We start from the raw sequence: 23,661 nt of genomic DNA on the forward strand, positions 1-23,661 counted from the left end.
TTTGTTGAGTTGAGACAGCTGAGAGTTGTTGAGTTGTTAGCTATCATCATCTAGCTAACATGATTAATTTGAATGTGACGGTGAATACTAAATTAAGCTATAAGGGGTGTTGACATCGATCAGCGCCGTAATTAAAAACTCCTTCATCTTGGTTACCCGATACTGGTAGATAGAGCCTCCGTCCACGTCAACCCATTGTGGACTAGTTCTCGAGTTAGGCCAAATCATGGAGTTACAACTGAAAATCATCTAAGTCACTTACAGGATGGCGCAGCAAAGCTCATACTACTCTAGTTTGAAGTTTCGATCGTGTTGCAACTGAAAATCATCTAAGTCACTTACAGAGAGATGCCTACGAATTTTCGCGTTGATGATCGTTTGCATCTTGTGATGAGTACGTCATTGTTTGAAAAAGCAAATAGTGCATTCGTCACCTTAGCCTTACCATTGACGGGAGCTACCTTTGGACAAGCTGAGTCTGACAAATAGTTCAACGAACCTACACAGCTAGTTTTTTATACATCGTTCTGATGCAGAGGTCGGGGAGTCCCCTCTTTTTAGAAAAAAAAAGCTAGTTGACCTAAACAAATCCCGCCAATCAGGGCAACGAACCCTCGCTCGCAATGTTACACCGCATAGCTAGTCTTCGTCATGCGGCACTTGAAGGAGGAGAGCTGCTGCGCGTGGAGGCAAGGAGTGTCAGCGCGCAGGATCACCTGCAAGACGCGGCGAATGGTTAACTGGCTCCGGCTTTCAAATATTCAACCGTTAGGCCGTGGGCCTTGTAATACCAAAAAAGCTTTCGTCCCGCTCTATATATAAACCATAGATCAACATCATCCGGAATAAACGCACGCCAACACCACACACACCCAAGGCAGGATACATAAGCGCTGAACGCAGCAACACCACCCCTAGCACACTACCACGAAGAGATAAAGGCACATGCAACGAACCGTGGACTCCAATGCGGCGCCTTCAGGAAGGATACGTCACCGGAGCGCGCCGCCACCGCCCGATCCAAGGATCAGAGTTTCTCCTGAAGCCGCACGACAGGCAGTGAGAGCCGCGACGACGCCTTCAAGAAGGGAACGAGCTTCGCCGCCACCGGTCCGTCCGAAGATAGAACAGGTTTGCACCCCGGCCAACACTCACCGCCACACCCCGGCTACCACGCCGCCCACACGGCCATGGCCACCGGGCAGCACCAAGTCACGGGCTCTGCCCAAGAGCATCGCGCTACCGCCACCAGAGCCGCCGCCCCAGCGTCCAAGACCTTGACACCACCTCACCCGAGACCCGCAGCTACCCCAACCAAAGAGACGATCGGAAAGGTCCAACCTTTCGCACCACTAGGCGACCCCCAGCGTCGAGACCCACTAGGACGGCCAGCACTGGCATCCATCAGCCCGACCAGCAGCCCCTACCGCGAGACGAGTTCGGTCTTGCAGCACCGTGAGGGGGACGAGGTCAGTCCTGCTGCACCGTGCGCGAGATGAGTTCGGTCCTGCTGCACTGTGCGCGAGACAAGCTCAGTCCTGCTGCACCGGGCGCGAGACGAGCGATGGACCACAGCTGAGAGAGGGCCAGCCCTTCGATGGAAGTAGCACTCGGGCGATGAGTAGATGGGACGAAGGTCGAAACGGTCCGATCACAGACGAGCCGATGCCGGACAAGCCGGTTGACGCCGCAGGCAGATCCGCCGAGCCACCGTGAAACCGCCACGACACCGGGAGGTCACCATCCGGACCTCCCCACGCCGCCACCCACAGCCAGAGCAACGACCACGCCGGCCGGCCAGCTCCAAGCACCAGAGCCACCGGGCACGCACCACCACTGCCACAAGCCGCCGGCCGCCCCCCATCGCGAGGAGAAAGGCGGCCGCTTCCACCACCCGCGCCAACTGCATCAGCCGCCCCTGCAGCCACCACTAGATCGCAGCCGACCGACCCCTACAGATCCGCCCCGCCACCAGTGCACCTGCCGGCGCGCCCCATCATGCTGGAGGCCGGCCCAGGCTAGCTGGACCACCCCCAGCCCACGCCGCCGCAGCCCTTGACCCCTGCCGTCGGGATCTGACGAGGGAGCACCACCGCAGCTTGCAGCCTCGCCATCCCCACGCGCAGGCTCGCACCACCTGACCTCACGCAGTCGTCGCCCCCGTCGCCGAACAGCCGCACCACCGGCACGCCACCCAGGTCGCCGTCGTGCCGTCCCGCGCGAACGACGCGCTCCTCGCCAGGGCCCCGCGTCCCGCGCCGCAGTACACCAGGGAAGGAGGGAGTGGAGCCCCGCCGCCACTGACGCTAGGCCCGGCGGCGCCCTCCGGCGGTGGTGAGGCGGAGGGGAGGTGGGGGAGGTGCGCGGCCAACGGCGGCTAGGGTTCGCCCTGCCGCCCCGCGAGAGCAGCACGGGCGAGGTGGGTTCTTTATTTGTTTCATGCCCTAACTTCCTGCACATGAATGAATATAATATTAGTTCCTTGCATACCCCAAGGAAATTAAGGTAGAGTAATAAACTAGAACTAGCTATTGTCAGCAGATCTCAAGGCAAGCACACTGCAGTTGTGATCTTAGTTCGTGCCGACTGATGGTCATGGTTTTGGATAAATATAATCTTAGTTCGTGCCGACTAATGGTCATGGTTTTGGATAAATATAATCTTAGTTCGTGCCAGCATGGTCTCCAGGTAGTGGACTTTTTTAAAATTAAATCCAGATCCAAATCTTACTGATGGCACTTAACAAACTATTCATTTGTTCAAAATTGCAAATATGCAGGATCGGCATCCTGACAGCTAGGCCATGTTATGTATTTGGTTAGTTAATTAGGTCCATCGCGGAAAATAATATGCGGATCAGAGCTACCTTTCGACAGACAAGCCCGACAAACACGCCGTGCCTGCAACGAACCTACATAATTAGAGGCGTAGAGCTAGTTGACCTGAACGAATCATGCCAATCATTAAAAAGATTAAGCAAAAAATTAATCCGTAACATGACAGCTATAGCCCACGTTATGGAATCAATGAAGAGATGTGGTGGGGTCATGTCAATATGTTATAGTACAACGGAAGCTTCCCTTTTGCTAAACATCATTTAGCTAGTTCCCATTTAATTCATACACAATGGAAGCCTCATTTGATCTTTGCCAGGGCCGAGTGGCTCTCTAGAGCTGAATGAGCAGGACATCCGTCCGTTTCAAAGGTTGGTCAGGTAGTTCATGTTTAATTTTTCTCTTCTAATTACACCTAGCTGAGCTTCTTGCTCGTTTTCCATGTCTCTCATCTAGTTAACTTTCACCTTACCTTTATTATCACAGCAAAAGCCATCAAGTGCAATGGCAATGGTGCTGGATGCATTTGCTTCCTACTTGGCAGACTTGCTCATGCAGGTGGATGCAGAACAGCTGGGAATGCTGATCGGTGCTTCTGACGAGATCGACAAGATGGGGAACAAGCTTCACGACCTTAAGAACTTCCTCGCAGACGTCGATAGGAGGAGCATTAGCGACAAGAGCATGCAAGTGTGGGTGGGGCAGCTGAAGCGTGCCATGTATGAAGTTGCTGACATCCTCGACCTTTGTCATCTCAACATCATGGAGAGTGGAACATCACATGTAAACATAGGGTGTTTTGACCCCCTTCTATTCTGCATGCAAAATTTTAGAGGGTGTTTCAATCCACATGCAGAATCCCTCCCATGCTCATGACATCAGCACCCGCATCAAGGCGCTCAACCAGAGGCTTGACACCATCAAGGAGAAGAGTGTTGCCTTTGGCTTCATCAATCTTGGGTCCAATGAGTATCATAGCAGTCATATGCACTTCTCTCATCGTGGTAATCCTAGCTGGGAGATGTCGGGGGATCCCGACCGGTTCGGTGTGGTTGGAGAGAAGATCGAAGAAGACACAAAATCACTAGTGGCTCAGATCATGCAGGCAGGAAACAATGCCAACAACAACATCATGGTGCTTGCCATCGTAGGTGTCGGCGGGGTTGGCAAGACCACCCTTGCTGAGAAGGTCTTCAATGATAAGGCCATCCAAGGTGACTTCAGCAAACATATATGGTTGAGCATTGACAAAAACTTTCACTACAAGAAATATGTCAACTTGTGACCATCACTATTGGTCACTGAATGGTCACAAATTTCCATTTATGACCTTTTTGTGACCAAAAACATAAGGTCAAAAGCTGGCCATCGTAAACTGACTATAGCGACCTTTCTTCTGGAATGGTCGTAGACGTTTATGACCAAAATATGTCTACTGTGGCGTTTTGGTCACTAGCAACCTCCCCAGGCCACGTAGGCATCCAGCGTGGCAAGCTGATGTGGTACAAGATTCAGCTCGGTCCAATTCGGTTTTCTACATGGGCCTAGCCCAACAATTCAGCCTATTTGTGTTTTTTTTGTCTGTCAATTTTTGGTTGGGTTCATGGGCCAAGCCCAATATTGCAGCCTTTTTATTGTTGGGTTGTGGCCTTCTTACCATCAATTGATTTTTTATTTTTCAATCATTTTATTTTAGAGCTGGTCCCACTAGTCAAATGGGCACCACACGTCAAAAATTTCAAAATATCTCAAATTATATTCATAAGTGGGACATAAATTGGTCCTGCTGGTCATGTTTCCATTTCACATCTTTTTAACATACATAATCACTTTCAAATAGGACGGGATAAATATAATTCATCAAATAACACTACATTAGTCTTTTACAATCTATTACAATATTACAATTTACAGTCTACTACAGAACCAAAAAACTCTTCGCTAAGTAGGGCTTCACTCATTCGCACTTGGCTTCATGGCTTCACACTCCAAAAAAATTAGGCCCGAAGCTCCTGTAAAAGAGTGAACAACTTCAATATTAGTGTACTAGTGCTGAGGCCAGAACCAACAACTTTGATATTACAATAGAAAGAAGTCTCAGGTTTATCAAGCACAACAAAACAGCAGTGTGACTAAAAACAAGAGAGGTCTCAGGTTTAGACTGAAAAGGAAGAGTTAGATATGCATGATGTCCCAGGTTTAAAGAAAAGATCAAGAGCACAATTTTAACAAGAGATATATAGTCAGTCCAATTGAACAAAGGCTGGACTGTAGCATTATGAGTATTTAAGTGGAGATGTAGCAGACAATCAAATGAATATATTGTGGAGACCATGAATAAAATTAGGCAATCATCGATGGAGAGCGTCTAATGCTCCTAATTAAACAAACGGATATGGTTAGCCAACCAAGAAGGAAACACTAACCAAACAGTGGCAATTTGAGGTGGTGAGCTAGATGAGGTACAAACTGAGATGACATTCAATCATCCGGTAGCAAAACAAGCTTACTAGCTAGCTAGTACACTAGAATGTGACCATCCAACATGCAAACATGCATCATGCAGGAACATATATGAACATTTTCTGTAAGGGGGACATCAAGACCTTGTTTTGGAAGGACTAAAGAGCACTTGAACGAGTTTTGGTCGTCAGGTGCTTCTTCACCATCAGGCTCATTTGTTGCTGCTGCTCATCCTCCTACTCCATCTACATGGACAAGAGCAAGTTAGTTGTTTGCATGGCATTCACTTAATAAAACTGCATATATATTCATCTACATTACTTCTTCAGTATAGTATAGTACATAGCATGGATGGGTTTGAGTTCAAATGTTTGCTTGCACGTTTATTACCCATATACTTAGGCACATGGAAAATCAACTACAAGCGGGAACACGATGAGTCAAAACAAGCTAGTAAGACACTAGCAGTAGAGCAACCATAATGTGAAGCAAACAGAGGAATCACAAGGTAATTCTACTAATTTCATTGAAAGAATAGTGGCAATTTTAGGCAGTGTGCTAGATGAGGTACAAACTGAATACTAGTACGGATTAAAGCAGGTTGAATGTTGAGCGGCACATATAATATGATGGTAAGAAAATGATGGCATCAAACAGATTGACAACAAGAATTTCTCAGCTTGGGCATGGAGAGCTCTGTATAATTGACAGATCCTCAAAGCAATTTTCATTACGTCAGGATTACATCAGTTACAGCTTACAGCTTACAGGTTACAGTACTAACATGTCCTGGGCGTCAACACATCCACTCTCAACACAGAGAAACACTTGAGCATTGGGATTAGTTTGTTCATGTGGGTTGCGATTGGTGCGGCAGTGCCGGTTGAACCCCCGGGTTCAGACCATTTTAGGTTGTACGGCATCAAACCAAACCACCCCAGTCCAGTTCGATTTTCTGTTCAACATAGACCAATCCAGTTCGTTCCTATTAAGCACCCATTTGAACCCATACGTACCAAACTAGCCCAAAGCAACAACAGAACCAAATAAACCAAACTAACCCGCCTGATTCCCATGTTGAATGGACAGCAAGCAAGCACGCACTCTATTTTGATAGTACAAAGCTGTGCAAGCAAGCACACACTATAACATGGACAACAAGTTCAGAGATTCAGTGTATAAGCGGAAACCGGGAAGCAATGATTCTCCAAGAACTCACCCACGAGGCCAGGATCGGCACTGGAAACAGGGACAACCAGTGCTGGAGGAGATGAGGGCGTCGGCTTTCACCTGTCAGGACTAGAGGCGGGAGCAGTGGTGTCTGTGCTCTAATGGCAAGGGACTGGAGACGGGAGCAGCGGTGCCCTAGTCTGAGTCGGAGAAGATGATGCCGACGTCCGTGATCCAACCCAGTGCTCCCGGCCGCCTCCCGCAGGAGGAGGCCACCCCGCCCGCCCGCCCGAAGGAGGTGAACTCCGGCGCATGCTCCCGCCCCTCACCATAGCCGGAGACCAGGAACACGGTGAACGCATATGTACAAAAAGGAGCATGAGACGAGGTGAGGTGAGGAGATGCTGCACGAAGAAGGAGGGGAGGGGCTTACCGGTGCTAGATCCGGCCACCTCTGGCCTCGCCTTCATCGCATGTGGCAGATCCCGACGAAGTTAAAGTGGTGGCCGGAACCCTAGCCACGGGTGATGTTGCGGGCTTGCACTAGAGGGTGCGAGACACGGATCTGACGGGAGAGGGGAAGAGCTCCGTGAGGGGAGCCCGGGGTGTGCTGCGCGCCGGCGAGAGCCGCCTCAACTCGCCGGAATCGAGTGGAGCAGAGGAGTTGCGGGAGGGAGAGAGAGAGGGCTCGCGGGGGAGAAGGGCTCGCGGTGAGGGAAGGGGATGGGAGATAGGAGGAGGGCATGGGGAAGGCCATGGACGGCGGGGAGCTCGGCCGGAGGAAGGTGGAGGCGGCGATCTAGAAAGGAGGAGGTGGCGGCTGCGATCTGGAAGGGAGGAGGAGTGGTGTGCGGGGGAGAGAGGGGCTAGGGCGGATCTGGAAGGGGAGAGGAGGAGTGGTGTGCGGGGGAGAGAGGGGCTAGGGCGGATCTGGAAGGGGAGAGGAGGAGAAGAGAGCGAGGGAAAGAAAGGAGGCGGGGGGTGGATGTAAAATTACAACAGGGCAGAGCTAGGGTTTCGGGGATGGTGTGGAAGGACAGATGACTGCCGTTGGATCCACGATCATCCGACGGTGTTCGATGCATGATCCGCGTGATGTGTCCACGGACCAATCAGAATACAGTACGACGTTATGACCATCTAAATTGGTAAAAAAATTCATTTTCTATTTTTTGAGTGCGTAAATTGAGTTTTTTTTTAAATGACCTACCATATATTTGTTGCAAAATGGGACCAGATCATTTTTATAATATATTAGGCCATATTTAATGTTCAATTGACAAAATGATTGGTTGTCAAAAGTTTTCATTTTCTTTGGACGAAAAAACCATTTTTCATTTTTCGAGTGCCCGAAAGGAGGTTTTTTTGTGAAGGAACTACCAAATAATTGTTGCAAAATTGGACCAAATCAATTTTCTAAAATACTAGGACATATTTAATGCACAATTGACAAAATGGTTGGGTGTAAAAAGTTTTGATCCACCTCTCGTGAAAAAGACAAATTTCCGCCGATTCAGCTGGAAGCGGGTCAAATTTGAACTACAGCTGCCTCATAGTTCGCTATTTATTTTTTACAAAAATCATTTCTAGGTACATAAGTATCTATTTAATCAGAGAAACACCAAAAGTTTTCCAAGACTCAACCACTAGCTAGGAACGGTCAAGCCCGCCGTTTTGACCGCATTTTGAAACGAGCATAAAAAATTAAAAAAAAATCAAAAAATTGGGAAACCTTCGCATTGTGTCATTATATGTGGCCAAGTTCCCAAGAAAAATAACCAACTTGTAATACGGCAATTATTTTAAAAAAGTGTTCTCAGAAATGAGCTACCATCTGTGAAGATTCATGGCTTTCAAGCCAAATGATCAATCTTATGGCCACATTCGTGGCATAGTTTGTTCAAATGATCTCATATTGTGCACAAGGGTGCATATTGGAATGGCAAACAATGTTGCCTAAGGAAGTTTCCATTTTCTTTGGACGAAAAAACCATTTTTCATTTTCCGAGTGCCCGAAAGGAGGTTTTTTTGTCAAGGAACTACCAAATAATTGTTGCAAAATTGGACCAAATCAATTTTCTAAAATACTAGGACATATTTAATGCACAATTGACAAAATGGTTGGGTGTAAAAAGTTTTGATCCACCTCTCGTGAAAAAGACAAATTTCCGCCGATTCAGGTGGAAGCGGGTCAAATTTGAACTGCAGCTGCCTCATAGTTCGCTATTTATTTTTTACAAAAATCATTTCTAGGTACATAAGTATCTATTTAATCAGAGAAACACCAAAAGTTTTCCAAGACTCAACCACCAGCTAGGAACGGTCAAGCCCGCCGTTTTGACCGCATTTTAAAACGGGCATAAAAAATTCAAAAAAAATCAAAAAATTGGGAAACCTTCGCATTGTGTCATTATATGTGGCCAAGTTCCCAAGAAAAATAACAAACTTGTAATACGGCAATTATTTTAAAAAAATGTTCTCAGAAATGAGCTATCATTTGTGAAGATTCATGGCTTTCAAGCCAAATGATCAATCTTATGGCCACATTCGTGGCATAGTTTGTTCAAATGATCTCATATTGTGCACAAGGGTGCATATTGGAATAGCAAACAATGTTGCCTAAGGAAGTTTTCATTTTCTTTGGACGAAAAAACCATTTTTCATTTTCCGAGTGCCCGAAAGGAGGTTTTTTTGTGAAGGAACTACCAAATAATTGTTGCAAAATTGGACCAAATCGATTTTCTAAAATACTAGGACATATTTAATGCACAATTGACAAAATGGTTGGGTATAAAAAGTTCTGATCCACCTCTCGTGAAAAAGACAAATTTCCGTCGATTCAGTTGGAAGCGGGTCAAATTTGAACTGCAGCTGCCTCATAGTTCGCTATTTATTTTTTACAAAAATCATTTCTAGGTGCATAAGTATCTATTTAATCAGAGAAACACCAAAATTTTTCCAAGATTCAACCACTAGCTAGGAACGGTCAAGCCCGCCGTTTTGACCGCATTTTGAAACGGGCATAAAAAATTCAAAAAAAATCAAAAAATTGGGAAACCTTCGCATTGTGTCATTATATGTGGCCAAGTTCCCAAGAAAGATAACAAACTTGTAATACGGCAATTATTTTAAAAAGGTGTTCTCAAAAATGAGCAATCATCTCTGAAGATTCACGGCTTTCAAGCCAAATGATCAATCTTATGGCCACATTCGTGGCATAGTTTTTTCAAATGATCTAATATTGTGCACAAGGGTGCATATTGGAATGGCAAACAATGTTGCCTAAGGAAGTTTTCATTTTCTTTGGACGAAAAAACCATTTTTCATTTTCCGAGTGCCAGAAAGGAGGTTTTTTTGTGAAGGAACTACCAAATAATTGTTGAAAAATTTGACCAAATCGATTTTCTAAAATACTAGGACATATTTAATGCACAATTGACAAAATGGTTGGGTGTAAAAAGTTTTGATCCACCTCTCGTGAAAAAGACAAATTTCCGCCGATTCAGTTGGAAGCGGGTCAAATTTGAACTGCAGCTGCCTCATAGTTCGCTATTTATTTTTTACAAAAATCATTTCTAGGTACATAAGTATCTATTTAATCCGAGAAACACCAAAAGTTTTCCAAGACTCAACCACTAGCTAGGAACGGTCAAGCCCGCCGTTTTGACCGCATTTTGAAACGGGCATAAAAAATTCAAAAAAATCAGAAAATTGGGAAACCTTCGCATTGTGTCATTATATGTGGCCAAGTTCCCAAGAAAAATAACAAACTTGTAATACGGCAATTATTTTAAAAAAGTGTTCTCAGAAATGAGCTATCATCGGTGAAGATTCATGGCTTTCAAGCCAAATGATCAATCTTATGGCCACATTCGTGGCATAGTTTGTTCAAATGATCTCATATTGTGCGCAAGGGTGTATATTGGAATGGCAAACAATGTTGCCTAAGGAAGTTTTCATTTTCTTTGGACGAAAAAACCATTTTTCATTTTCCGAGTGCCCGAAAGGAGGTTTTTTTGTGAAGGAACTACCAAATAATTGTTGCAAAATTGGACAAAATCGATTTTCTAAAATACTAGGACATATTTAATGCACAATTGACAAAATGGTTGGGTGTAAAAAGTTTTGATCCACCTCTCGTGAAAAAGACAAATTTCCGCCGATTCAGTTGGAAGCGGGTCAAATTTGAACTGCAGTTGCCTCATAGTTCGCTATTTATTTTTTACAAAAATCATTTCTAGGTACATAAGTATCTATTTAATTCCAGAAACACCAAAAGTTTTCCAAGACTCAACCACTAGCTAGGAACTGTCAATCCCGCCGTTTTGACCGGATTTTGAAACGGGCATAAAAAATTCAAAAAAATCAAAAAATTGGGAAACCTTCGCATTGTGTCATTATATGTGGCCAAGTTCCCAAGAAAAATAACAAACTTGTAATATGGAAGTTATTTTAAAAAAGTGTTCTCAGAAATGAGCTATCATCGGTGAAGATTCATGGCTTTCAAGCCAAATGATCAATCTTATGGCCACATTCGTGGCATAGTTTGTTCAGATGATCTCATATTGTGCGCAAGGGTGCATATTGGAATGACAAACAATGTTGCCTAAGGAAGTTTTCATTTTCTTTGGACGAAAAAACCATTTTTCATTCTCCGAGTGCCCGAAAGGAGGTTTTTTTGTGAACGAACTACCAAATAATTGTTGCAAAATTGGACCAAATCGATTTTCTAAAATACTAGGACATATTTAATGCACAATTGACAAAATGGTTGGGTGTAAAAAGTTTTGATCCACCTCTCGTGAAAAAGACAAATTTCCGCTGATTCAGTTGGAAGCGGGTCAAATTTGAACTGCAGTTGCCTCATAGTTCGCTATTTATTTTTTACAAAAATCATTTCTAGGTACATAAGTATCTATTTAATCTGAGAAACACCAAAAGTTTTCCAAGACTCAACCACTAGCTAGGAACGGTCAAGCCCGTCGTTTTGACCGCATTATGAAACGGGCATAAAAAATTCAAAAAAATCAGAAAATTGGGAAACCTTCGCATTGTGTCATTATATGTGGCCAAGTTCCCAAGAAAAATAACAAACTTGTAATACCGCAATTATTTTAAAAAAGTGTTCTCAGAAATGAGCTATCATCGGTGAAGATTCATGGCTTTCAAGCCAAATGATCAATCTTATGGCCACATTCGTGGCATAGTTTGTTCAAATGATCTCATATTGTGCGCAAGGGTGCATATTGGAATGGCAAACAATGTTGCCTAAGGAAGTTTACATTTTCTTTGGACGAAAAAACCATTTTTCATTTTCCGAGTGCCCGAAAGGAGGTTTTTTTGTGAAGGAACTACCAAATAATTGTTGCAAAATTGGACAAAATCGATTTTCTAAAATACTAGGACATATTTAATGCACAATTGACAAAATGGTTGGGTGTAAAAAGTTTTGATCCACCTCTCGTGAAAAAGACAAATTTCCGCCGATTCAGTTGGAAGCGGGTCAAATTTGAACTGCAGTTGCCTCATAGTTCGCTATTTATTTTTTACAAAAATCATTTCTAGGTACATAAGTATCTATTTAATTCGAGAAACACCAAAAGTTTTCCAAGACTCAACCACTAGCTAGGAACTGTCAATCCCGCCGTTTTGACCGGATTTTGAAACGGGCATAAAAAATTCAAAAAAATCAAAAAATTGGGAAACCTTCGCATTGTGTCATTATATGTGGCCAAGTTCCCAAGAAAAATAACAAACTTGTAATATGGCAGTTATTTTAAAAAAGTGTTCTCAGAAATGAGCTATCATCGGTGAAGATTCATGGCTTTCAAGCCAAATGATCAATCTTATGGCCACATTCGTGGCATAGTTTGTTCAAATGATCTCATATTGTGCGCAAGGGTGCATATTGGAATGGCAAACAATGTTGCCTAAGGAAGTTTTCATTTTCTTTGGACGAAAAAACCATTTTTCATTCTCCGAGTGCCCGAAAGGAGGTTTTTTTGTGAACGAACTACCAAATAATTGTTGCAAAATTGGACAAAATCGATTTTCTAAAATACTAGGACATATTTAATGCACAATTGACAAAATGGTTGGGTGTAAAAAGTTTTGATCCACCTCTCGTGAAAAAGACAAATTTCCGCCGATTCAGTTGGAAGAGGGTCAAATTTGAACTGCAGCTGCCTCATAGTTCGCTATTTATTTTTTACAAAAATCATTTCTAGGTACATAAGTATCTATTTAATCAGAAATACATGGTTTGATGGAGAGACATCGAGGTTTGGACGGTGGCCGAGGGCCCCAACTCTAGAGCGCGTAAGCTCGCATGCCCGCCGCGTGGTCACCGGGTGACCGTGGCGTTGCCATGTGTTCTGGGCGGCCTAGGCATGTCTAGTGGGTTGGGCACTCCCCAGGTTGGTGCTAGGAAGAAAATTACAACATAAGATTCTCACGAGAAGACCGATCGATGCTCAAACATGAATTAGAAGCCAAGTGTTTGATTAGCGGTACGGGAAATGCACATGGCCAATGGGCGTGAGTTTTGGCTGAGGATGATCATTTACTAAGGAGAATGTCTTCACAAATTTTTAGCTCAAAAGGAGGATCCTAGGTGGTACTTGCTTTGCAAAGTACCACGTTGGACAAAAATATGAATGTTGAAGCTGGGCTCAAAATAATTAATGGATTGAGCTGAAATTTTGTGGAGGATGGTTATTTGGGCATAGGAAAGCATTGTAGAAAATTGATACCATTTGGACATGCCAAAGTAGTACTTCCTTCACAATGCTCTTCTATGGACAGAAACTTGGGAAAACTAGTGAGAGAGATTGGATGAATGAAATGAGCTCAAAATTGGGGTAGGTAAGTTACTTAGGTATGGTCATGCGCTGGTCAATTTTCAGATCATTTGGGTAAGCTTAGCTAGTACTTACTTCACAAAGCTTCTCTCAAGGTAGAAATTTGGAAATTTCCCGAGAAAGATTTACTAGGAAAATTGAGCTGAATATTATCATGTGGCAATGATTTGGGTATGGAAGAGTGCCCGAAAAGTTTGAGGGTAATAGGAGGGGTCTATATAACACTTGCTTTGCAATGTGCCAATTTGGCCATAAAATATAAATTGAACCTGGGCTCACATAGATGATTTGACTGAGCTGCAATTTGGAGGAGGGTGATAATTTGGGCATATGAAGAAACTGTATAAATTTCATGTCATTTAGAGATATAAAAAAGTTACTTCCTTCACAATGCTTCTAGGTGGACAAAAACTTTGGAAATTTGCCGAGGAAGATTTGCTAGGCAAATGGAGCTGAATTTTGTCATGCGGTAATGATTTGGATAGGAAAGAGTGCCCAAAAATTCGTAGGGCAATTAAGAATATATAAATAGCACTTCCTTCATAAAGTGTTGTTATGAACATAATAGGAAAATGAATATTGTTGAATTAGTTTTGAACTAGGCAAGGAAGGATTTTTACATATTTGATGAAGATATGACCCAAAGAATTTATGAGATTTTTTTGGGAATTTTGGGAATGATAGAAATATAGGTTGCTTCACAACCTAGGGCAAAAACTGCCACATGGACATGACACATAGGCAAAACTGATGAGATGGCGCCTAGTCATCGCAATCCACCACAATCTACAAGGCTATGACCATCTATATTGGTCATTAACAACTAGAAATAAGGCAGCGGACTAGCACTGTTTACTTTGTGACCATTTCGTGTAAGGAAATTACGACCTTTCTGACCAAAATGGTCGCAATGGTTTAGGGTTTGAAGCCCCCTGAACATCTTTTGACCAATTGGTCTAAAATGGTCATAAATTTATGACCAATTCTTTGAGGGTCACTGACAGAAGGTCATAAGTTGACATATTTCTTGTAGTGTTTAGTGAGGCTGAGCTCTTGAGAAGAGCGGATATTGAAGCCGGAGGAGACCACTGGCAGGCTGGAAATACGAAGACCACGCTTCATCAAACCCTCAAGGATGCCTTGATTGGCCACAAGACCTTACTAGTAATGGATGATGTGTGGGACCATGAAGCATGGGAGGGTGTGCTCAAAGTTCCCTTCAATGCTGCTGCTTCAGGCAGCCGAGTCCTAATCACCACCAGAGATGAAGGTGTTGCGCTGGGGATGATAGCCACATGGCCGTACCACCATGTCAACACATTAGCGCCTGATGAGGCTTGGTTATTGCTCAAGAAGCAGGTTAGTACATATCAATGGCTTCTATGCACTAATACCTGCTGGAGTGCAAGCCATGTTAATAATTTTATAGGTCTGATATTAATCTTGCTATTTTGCAAATAAATAAGTAAATAATAATGTCATCAAAGCATGGTGCTAAACAAAGAAATATATCATAATACCAACTGGATTTTCCATACTTTGTTGCCTACATGACACATTCAAAACACTAGGATTTTATTTTACCGAACTTTAGTAATTTGTAAAAAATCCGCATAATTAATAGATATGTTGTCTTTTACCATTGAAGAATTGTGGGGTGTATATACATGTAGTGATTAGATTGTTGCTAATTTTTAATTGTTTTGTCAAACCCAAGATGAAGATCTGAGTGATCAGCTGCTCTTCCACTACCTTAGTATATAACAGAAACAAAATATTATTTAAGACAAGAAACCAATAGTTTTTGTGAAACCTACCAATACAAGAAAAATCATAAAAAAATAACCAGACTAAAAGTTGCAGTGGTTTTCCGTAAAAATTGCACTCAGATTTTTGGCTGCGGTGTTTGTCTAGTATTATGATTTTTGCAATTTTTGCTATATTTGGAGTATAGTTTTATGTAACAATGATGAGAGAGTAGTGCAAAAGTATATTTTTCTGACAATGCATTCCATTTTATAAAGGAAATGAAAGAATTTCTTCATATATAGTGTGTACGTCATATGTGGAAGTCATTGCATAAACCTTTGGAGCATAGGAGCATGATAAGTAAATCCATCCATTGATTCATAGCATTTCCCTTTTGACAAGCACTTTCTGTACTTTGAATATTTAGATAGTCAAACCTACCTTGTGAAGGAAATATGCCCTAGAGGCAATAATAAAGTTATTATTTATTTCCTTATATCATGATAAATGTTTATTATTCATGCTAGAATTGTATTAACCGGAAACATAATACATGTGTGAATACATAGACAAACAGAGTGTCACTAGTATGCCTCTACTTGACTAGCTCGTTAATCAAAGATGGTTATGTTTCCTAACCATGAACAAAGAGTTTTTATTTGATTAACGAGGTCACATCATTAGTTGAATGATCTGATTGACATGACCCATTCCATTAGCTTAGCACCCGATCGTTTAGTATGTTGCTATTGCTTTCTTCATGACTTATACATGTTCCTATGACTATGAGATTATGCAACTCCCGTTTGCCGGAGGAACACTTTGTGTGCTACCAAACGTCACAACGTAAATGGGTGATTATAAAGGAGCTCTACAGGTGTCTCCAATGGTAGATGTTGGGTTGGCGTATTTCGAGAATAGGATTTGTCACTCCGATTGTTGGAGAGGTATCTCTGGGCCCTCTCGGTAATGCACATCACATAAGCCTTGCAAGCATTGCAACTAATGAGTTAGTTGCGGGATGATGTATTACGGAACGAGTAAAGAGACTTGCCAGTAACGAGATTGAACTAGGTATTGGATACCGACGATCGAATCTCGGGCAAGTAACATACCGATGACAAAGGGAACAACGTATGTTGTTATGCGGTCTGACCGATAAAGATCTTCGTAGAATATGTAGGAGCCAATATGGGCATCCAGGTCCCGCTATTGGTTATTGACCGGAGATGTGTCTCAGTCATGTCTGCATTGTTCTCGAACCGTAGGGTCCGCACGCTTAACGTTACGATGACAGTTATTATAAGTTTATGCATTTTGATGTACCGAAGTTAGTTCGGAGTCTCGGATGTGATCACAGACATGAAGAGGAGTCTCGAAATGGTCGAGACATAAAGATTGATATATTGGAAGCCTATGTTTGGATATCGGAAGTGTTCCGGGTGAAATCGGGATTTTACCGGAGTACCGGGAGGTTACCGGCACCCCCCGGGAGCCATATGGGCCTTAGTGGGCTTTAGTGGAAAAGAGAAGGGGCAGCCCTAGATGGGCCGCGCGCCTGCCCCCTCCCCTAGTCCTATTAGGACAAGGAGAGGTGGCCGGCCCCCTCTCTCTCTTCCCCCTCGGGGAATCCTATTCCAACTAGGATTGGGGGGGGGGGAGTCCTACTCCCGGTAGGAGTAGGACTCCTCCTGCGCCCTCCTCCTGGCCGGCCGCCCCCTCCCCCTTGGCTCCTTTATATACGGGGGCAGGGGGGCACCTCTAGACACACAAGTTGATCCTTGAGATCGTTCCTTAGCCGTGTGCGGTGCCCCCTGCCACCATATTCCACCTCGATCATATCGTTGTAGTGCTTAGGCGAAGCCCTGCGTCGGTAGAACATCATCATCGTCACCACGCCGTTGTGCTGACGGAACTCATCCCCGAAGCTTTGCTGGATCGGAGCCCGGGGAGCGTCATCGAGCTGTACGTGTGCTAAGAACTCGGAGGTGCCGGAGTAACGGTGCTTGGATTGGTCGGATCGGGAAGACGTACGACTACTTCCTCTACGTTGCGTCAACGCTTCCGCAGTCGGTCTGCGTGGGTACGTAGACAACACTCTCCCCTCTCGTTGCTATGCATCACCATGATCTTGCGTGTGCATAGGAATTTTTTTGAAATTACTACGTTCCCCAACACCTTGATGAATAGATGACTACATCCAATAGTACTCTTGTCTATTAAGAGGTATATTTGAGCGCCTTAGAGGAGCTTGGTACGTAGTCAATTAACTGTATCGGTTTGTTCAATAATATGTTTCCAGGTACTTTCAAGTGATATGGATGAAAACCACACCAATACGCTGAAGGATATCGGACTGAAAATTATACAAAAATTTGGTGGTTTACCACTAGCCATTAAATTAATGGGAGGACTCTTGCGTCAAAGAGAGGGGTTGCGCTGTTACTGGGAGAAGGTTTTGGATGATACTAAATGGTCAATAGCTGAAATGCCTCGAGATCTCAGTTATGCAGTATGCTTGAGCTATGAAGACATGCCTTCTTATCCGAGGCAGTGCTTTCTATACTACTCTCTTCTTCCTAAGTGTAAAAAATTTCATGTGGGTGAAGTAGTTGCCATGTGGATTAGTGAAGGATTTATTCATGGCAGCTTGAATGATTTAGAAGAATATGGAAGATATTACTACAATCAGCTGATATCTAGGAACCTAATAGAGCCAGATAAATCTTATTTTGATCAATCTTATTGTAGCATGCATGATGTTGTTTGCTCATTTGCTCAGTATGTGATGAAAGATGAAGCACTTATAGTTCACAATGAAGACATCAATATTCTTGCTAAACTCAATTCACAGAAGTTTCTTTGGTTGTCTATAGAAACCAACATGCTCCAATCAGGTGAAATTTATTGGCAATCTATGCACAAGCAGCATGTGAGAACATTAATCTCAAATATCCACATCAAGATGAAGCATGGTGATTCATTGGCTAACTTTTCTTGTCTGCGGGTTCTACATATTGAATCTACAGATGTGGCCACATTGGTTGAAACGTTGCATCAACTCAAGAACCTGAGGTATCTGGCACTGATAAATACTGATATATCTGTACTTCCAGGGAACATTGGCAATATGAAATTATTGCAGTTCCTCAACCTTTATGGATGCAGACAATTAGTGAATCTATCTGATAGCATTGTGAACCTTGGCCAGCTGAGGTTACTTAGTATTCCAAGCATAAGGATGATACCTAGAGGCTTCTGCGGTCTGACAAGTATGAGGAGACTACATGGCTTTCGAGCCCACATGGACGGTGATTGGTGCAGTTTGGACGAGTTGGGCCCTCTTTCCCAACTCAAACTTCTTAAAGTAATTCAATTGGAGAGTGTATCTTCTGCTTCGTTTGCTGCTAAAGCTAGGCTTGGTGAAAAAATACATCTCATCGACCTATTCTTGCACTGCACCAGCAAATTGGGAGATTATTGGTTTGGTAAAGAGTATGAAGGCATCTCTCAAGCAGAGCAGCAACGAATTGAGGAGGTGTTTGATGAGCTCTGCCCTCCTCCTAGTGTAGAAAATCTTCATATCGAAGGGTATTTTGGCCGTCAACTCCCGAGCTGGATGATGTCGACATTGACAGTGCCCCTCCACAACTTGAAGACACTATATTTTTCTGACCTGGCTTGTTGCACCCAACTTCCCAATGGGTTGTGTCAGCTCCCCTATCTGCATTTGCTTCAGGTCTGCAATGCTCCATGCATCAGGCGTGTTGAGAGTGGATTCTTGCAGGCAGCGGCAACACCATTTCCAAGGTTAAAAAATTTGTCCTTAATAGGATTGGTGGAATGGGAGGAGTGGGAGTGGGAGGATCAAGTGGAAGTTATGCCCCATTTGGATGAGCTCTTTCTCTGTAATTGCAGACGGAGGCGTGTTCCTCTTGGGCTTGCCTCCAATGCAAGGGCTCTGAAGAAATTAATCATACAAGATATCCAACACCTGTGCTATCTTGAGAACTTTCCTCTTATTGTTGATCTTACATTGCTTGGAAGCCCCGACTTGGAGAGGATCACCAATTTCCCAAATCTGCAGAAGCTTACCATCACCGATTGCCCAAAGTTGAATGTGCTGGAGAGTGTCCCTGCGCTCAATATGTTGGTCCTTGAAGATTACACCATGGAAGAACTCCCAGAATACATGCGAGATATAAAGCCAAGACATTTTCAATTATTCTGCAGGTTATGGCTGCTCTGTTCAGTAGCCACAGGCCAATCTAGTATCGAGTGGGACAAATTCAGCCACGTGGAGCATGTCAAGGCATATGCGTATGATGGTATGAACAAAAGGAAGTGGTATGTGATGTACACAAGAAGTGACAACTTCAAGATTGATTCGAATATTAGCCGCTCTTCCATATTTAAAGGTACAGAAAATTAAAAATTACTCTTTGCCTTAATTTGTTGGGCACTCTAACTCTGTCATTTTATAAGTTTGTTTCATTTCGTCTCCTATATATATGCTGCATGAAGACTGCATATATTCCATACTTTTTTGTTTCACATGATTAAGGCATCTCGGAGGACATGTAGACATGGTTGTACTAGACATGCAAATTAAGTCTTAGCCACAACCGTGAGCATTGTTTAAGGCCACTCTCTGATTTCGTTGCACCCCCTCATGTTGCTAAGGATTTGTTTTTCTACTTGTTCTGTAGATCAATTACCTCAAGTTAAACAAATCAAGAGTAATATGTTATGCATAACTTTCCTTGCCATGCAGAAATTTATCGTCTTGTATGGTATTCACACAAGGAATTGAGTCTTTGTACAAAATGAGAAGAAGTACCTTTAGTTACATCTGCAGCTTGGTGAAGGTGCCCCTTTCCGAAGATATGATGGTAAAACGTCACACCTTAATTGATGAGAGAGTGTTGTCTTTCCATGATGCAGTAGCCATTGCTCTGAGAATGTTGAACTCAGGTGAGACCCCAGAGATTATAGGATCATCATTTGGTGTGGATGGGTCAATGGTTTCGCTGTTAACTCAGAAGTTTGTTAAGGCTGTGGAAGGGCGAGCAATGCACCACATCAGTTTGCCAGGCTCCGCTCAAGTGGATAAGATCGAGCGCAAGTTTGACAAGATCCATGGCCTCCCAAACTACTGCGGTGTTGTACATACAACTCACATCAAATTTGGATCACAAAAACATGAGAATGAGGAAAATGATGGCATGCTAATGCATGCCGTGGTTGATGCGGATATGAGGTTCACGGGCATTTCATTGTGGCCGCAAGGTACCATGAACCAATCAAGATTTTTTCATGACGCTTATGTCGTCGAGTCCTGCGTGGAGGGTGTTCGGCTGAATGGTAGAAAGCTGAATGTATCATCAGGTGCGGGATCGGAAGTTAGTGAATACATAATTGGTGATGTAGGATACCCTCATTGCCCCGGGCTCCCCACACCTTACCGGTTGGATAATGGCCTCTCATTCTCAGACGCCAAAGTTGAGTTCAACAGGAGACATTCTGCAGCTACAGCTGTTGATCTGAGGCCGCTAACAAGGCTAAAAGAAACGTGGAAGTGCCTGGAGGGAGAATGGTGGCAACCAAATAATCAACTTGAGATGTACTGGACAGTGAGCACATGCTGCATGTTGCATAACATAGTGATAGACATGGAGGAGGAGGGTGTAGGCGTGCGCCGAGTGATCGGGAGGATAATTACATTGAGCAAGTGCTGCAAGTAGAAGATGAGGACGCCATCGGGGTGAGGGATGCACTGCTCCAACGCCTGATCGAATCTGGAGGTTAAACAGCAATACTCAGACAATGTTGTATTTCTTCATTTCGTTTTTGTTCCATCCTATCCTATTTGTTCCATCTTATTAATTTCGTCTGTTTGGACGTTAGTCCACACAATGGCTACAGAGGAAGAACAAGAAGCAGCAACAGTTGCACCCGGTTCAGGAGATGAAAACAAGGAACAAGAAGAACACCACCGACAAAAAGCTGGCCAAGAAAAAGAGAAAGTGCATGATAGCTAGCTGCGGACATCGGATCAGGCCGTTTTCTCCACCTAATTAATCTGGTATTCACTTACCTCTCCTATTACGAACTGTGCTTCTAGTGGCAGTTCTCTTCTGAGTCACTACACATGACACTAACTAATTAATGTCAGTTGAAACCATTATTAAATCCCTTGGAGATATATGTTAAATTGACTTGGAAAGAAACTAATCTGATCTATACATGCACCTATTTTATTAGCAATTGCTAAGCAGAACATTACCTATTAGGACTGGCTCTCATGTATTCCCTTTCTGCGCAGGCCCTGACTATGCAGCCAAATTGGTGTTGCCACATGATTGAAAAGATGGATTGCGGAAAAAGACCTGTGTTGTGTAGGATTGGTCACATCTTTGGCAAGACAAGTGTCATGTATTGTATATTATTGGCTGTAAGTTTTGATGTGTTGAGAGAACAATTAATAATGTAGCTGCACATAGGCTAAGAACTATAGTCAGTGAGTGGGTGTTGGTTGTTTCCGTATATTCTTTCAGCTGGTTGTTGTAATGTAGCTGCACAGAGGTAGTAAGTTTTTATGTGATTTCCATATATTCTTTCAGTTGGTTGTCGTAACCTGAAGGAAGAATCTGCAAACATGCATAATGTCAGTGAGTGGGTGTTGTATGTTTATAAATGACAGGTGCTTGGGCATGATTCTTTCATTTAGCTATAGCAGCAGTTAGCGCTAAGCACGCCGTGGATGATATTGTCATCATGGTGTATTTTCTGGGGCAATTTAGACAAGAACAGAGATGACAAGGTCGAGTGTTTGCGACAGTTGATCAACTGATTTGGCTCACCTGGATGGAAATTCAGATATGTGTCCCTTAAGTAGTGGAAGGCGTGTCCTGTTGCTTGAGGATAAGATCAGATGCAACAATTCATACTAGTACTAAAACTAAGGCTTGAGGACAACAATCCTTCTTATCACGTACATGTGCATTGCTTATGCATCTACTAGTTTTCATGTAATTTGGCTGCAGATATATGCTTCTGTACGACGATGTTACTGGTAAAGTGATCTCTCTCCGGTTCATATATAATGGGAGCTTTATGTTTTTCTTCTGTTTAACTTGCTAGAGCTTCTTACCACGTACATGACGCTGAACCTTGTGGATGGGTATGGCCAGCCGGTGCTGCTATACATCGTTCCTTTCATCGTGGGTAAGAAACCGACATCGTCTATCTATCACCGGCTTTTCGTAGGTGCAACATATGGCGCCAGTTAATTAATATGTCAGTTGGGAACCACTAAATGCCCTGGTGATATTTGAATTTGCTTGGAAAAAAAACTAGGCTGGTGACCCCTCTTATATGAGCAAAGTGAGTTGTGGCGTTTCCATAACCTCACAAGAAAGAAGAGAGCAGAGTTGAAGTTACCTGTCTACTTGTAGCTACACTTACACCCATGCATGTTGACATGTTGTTGCTCTTCGCAAAATCGGTCGAGGGTTCAGTTGAGAGGGAAGACAAGTGTTGATTAATTAATCTAACAATTCGCCAATCCGCAACCACAGCTGTTAATTAATTCAGCGAGATGAGATTAGCAAGTTCACGAGTCAACCTAGTCTGTACGACACTAATTATATTCAATTGTGGCTAACAAAAAGTCCATGACACTAAGATTTATCTTTTGCAAATACTAGTGTTTTGTATATTGTATACTATTGGCAGTAAGCTTTCATGCGTCCGGAGAACTAGCGATAATGTTCATTCATGCTGATTAATGTCTTGGTTGTCCCTACTCTACATAGAGAAGAGCAGAGCAGATAATAGTGTACAAGCTTTGTCAGTCGGCATTTTTCATATCAGTCTTCATTTTTTATGATTCTCAAGTAATGTCAATAATGTTTCATTCTTTAATTCTCTTGCACTAAAATTTGTACTAGCAACCATCTTTAGTTCATGGTCCTCTTCAGCCTGAAATCCGCAATAAAAAGCCTGAATCCTGTAGTAGCACTACCCAATGTTTAACTTGTACTGCCATAAAGATGCTAGACGTATGAGGCACTCAGTTGCCAACTCGATATGTTGCGAGAAAACAATTAAGAGTATGTTGAAAGCATGATGAGAGGTGAGCAAGTCTTGTATGTTGTTTATGCATGACAGGTGTTTGCCCATAGGATTCAATAATTTGGTCAGAGCAGCTGTTTTTTTTCCAAAAGGGGGGGCTCCCCGGCCTCTGCATCAAGGGTGATGCATACGGCCATCTTATTAACCAAGAAGGTCAGAGCAGCTGTTAGGAATGAAATTCAGAGAAGAGCAGAGTAGAGTGGGGAGATGACAGTACTACTTGTGTAGTAGCGTATTTATAACAGTCAAAGGTCAACAGATTTGGCATTCACCTGGAAGAAAATGCATAGGGTTCCGTTTTGTATCTTGCCAGCACAAGAGTGGTTGCAGAGGTGGACAGAGAGATGACTACTATCTGTCAGGAGCTGAGACTCTGAAATTTCCAAAGAAATCGACACTTTAGCATGGCTCTCACATAACGTTTCGGTGCTTGCAAGTCTTCTAATGGA

The 23,661-nt window shown here is 43.3% G+C and overlaps 1 protein-coding gene across 1 annotated transcript; it reads left to right on the forward strand.

The window, feature by feature from the left end:
• Window positions 1-3,338: 3,338 nt before the first annotated feature.
• Window positions 3,339-21,442, forward strand: LOC125519644 (putative disease resistance protein RGA3). Its single transcript, XM_087535875.1, has 5 exons — window positions 3,339-3,653; window positions 3,685-4,089; window positions 14,363-14,686; window positions 17,379-19,494; window positions 21,402-21,442. Exons 1-5 carry the CDS (start codon window positions 3,339-3,341, stop codon window positions 21,440-21,442), a joined length of 3,201 nt encoding a protein of 1,066 aa, XP_087392001.1.
• The last annotated feature ends 2,219 nt before the right edge of the window (window positions 21,443-23,661 follow it).

This window comes from Triticum urartu, chromosome 7A (genome assembly GCF_056163025.1).
Source record: "Triticum urartu cultivar PI428250 chromosome 7A, HENAU_Tu73, whole genome shotgun sequence".
NCBI lineage: Eukaryota > Viridiplantae > Streptophyta > Magnoliopsida > Poales > Poaceae > Triticum > Triticum urartu.

Excerpts from the sequence above, each read along its gene's own strand:
- LOC125519644 (XM_087535875.1), top strand. The coding sequence starts at position 3,339 with ATGGCAATGGTGCTGGATGCATTTGCTTCCTACTTGGCAGACTTGCTC. Across the intron at positions 4,090-14,362 it reads GGTTGAGCATTGACAAAAAC|TTTAGTGAGGCTGAGCTCTT; the intron begins TTTCACTACAAG and ends TTTCTTGTAGTG. Across the intron at positions 19,495-21,401 it reads CCGCTCTTCCATATTTAAAG|GCCCTGACTATGCAGCCAAA; the intron begins GTACAGAAAATT and ends CTTTCTGCGCAG.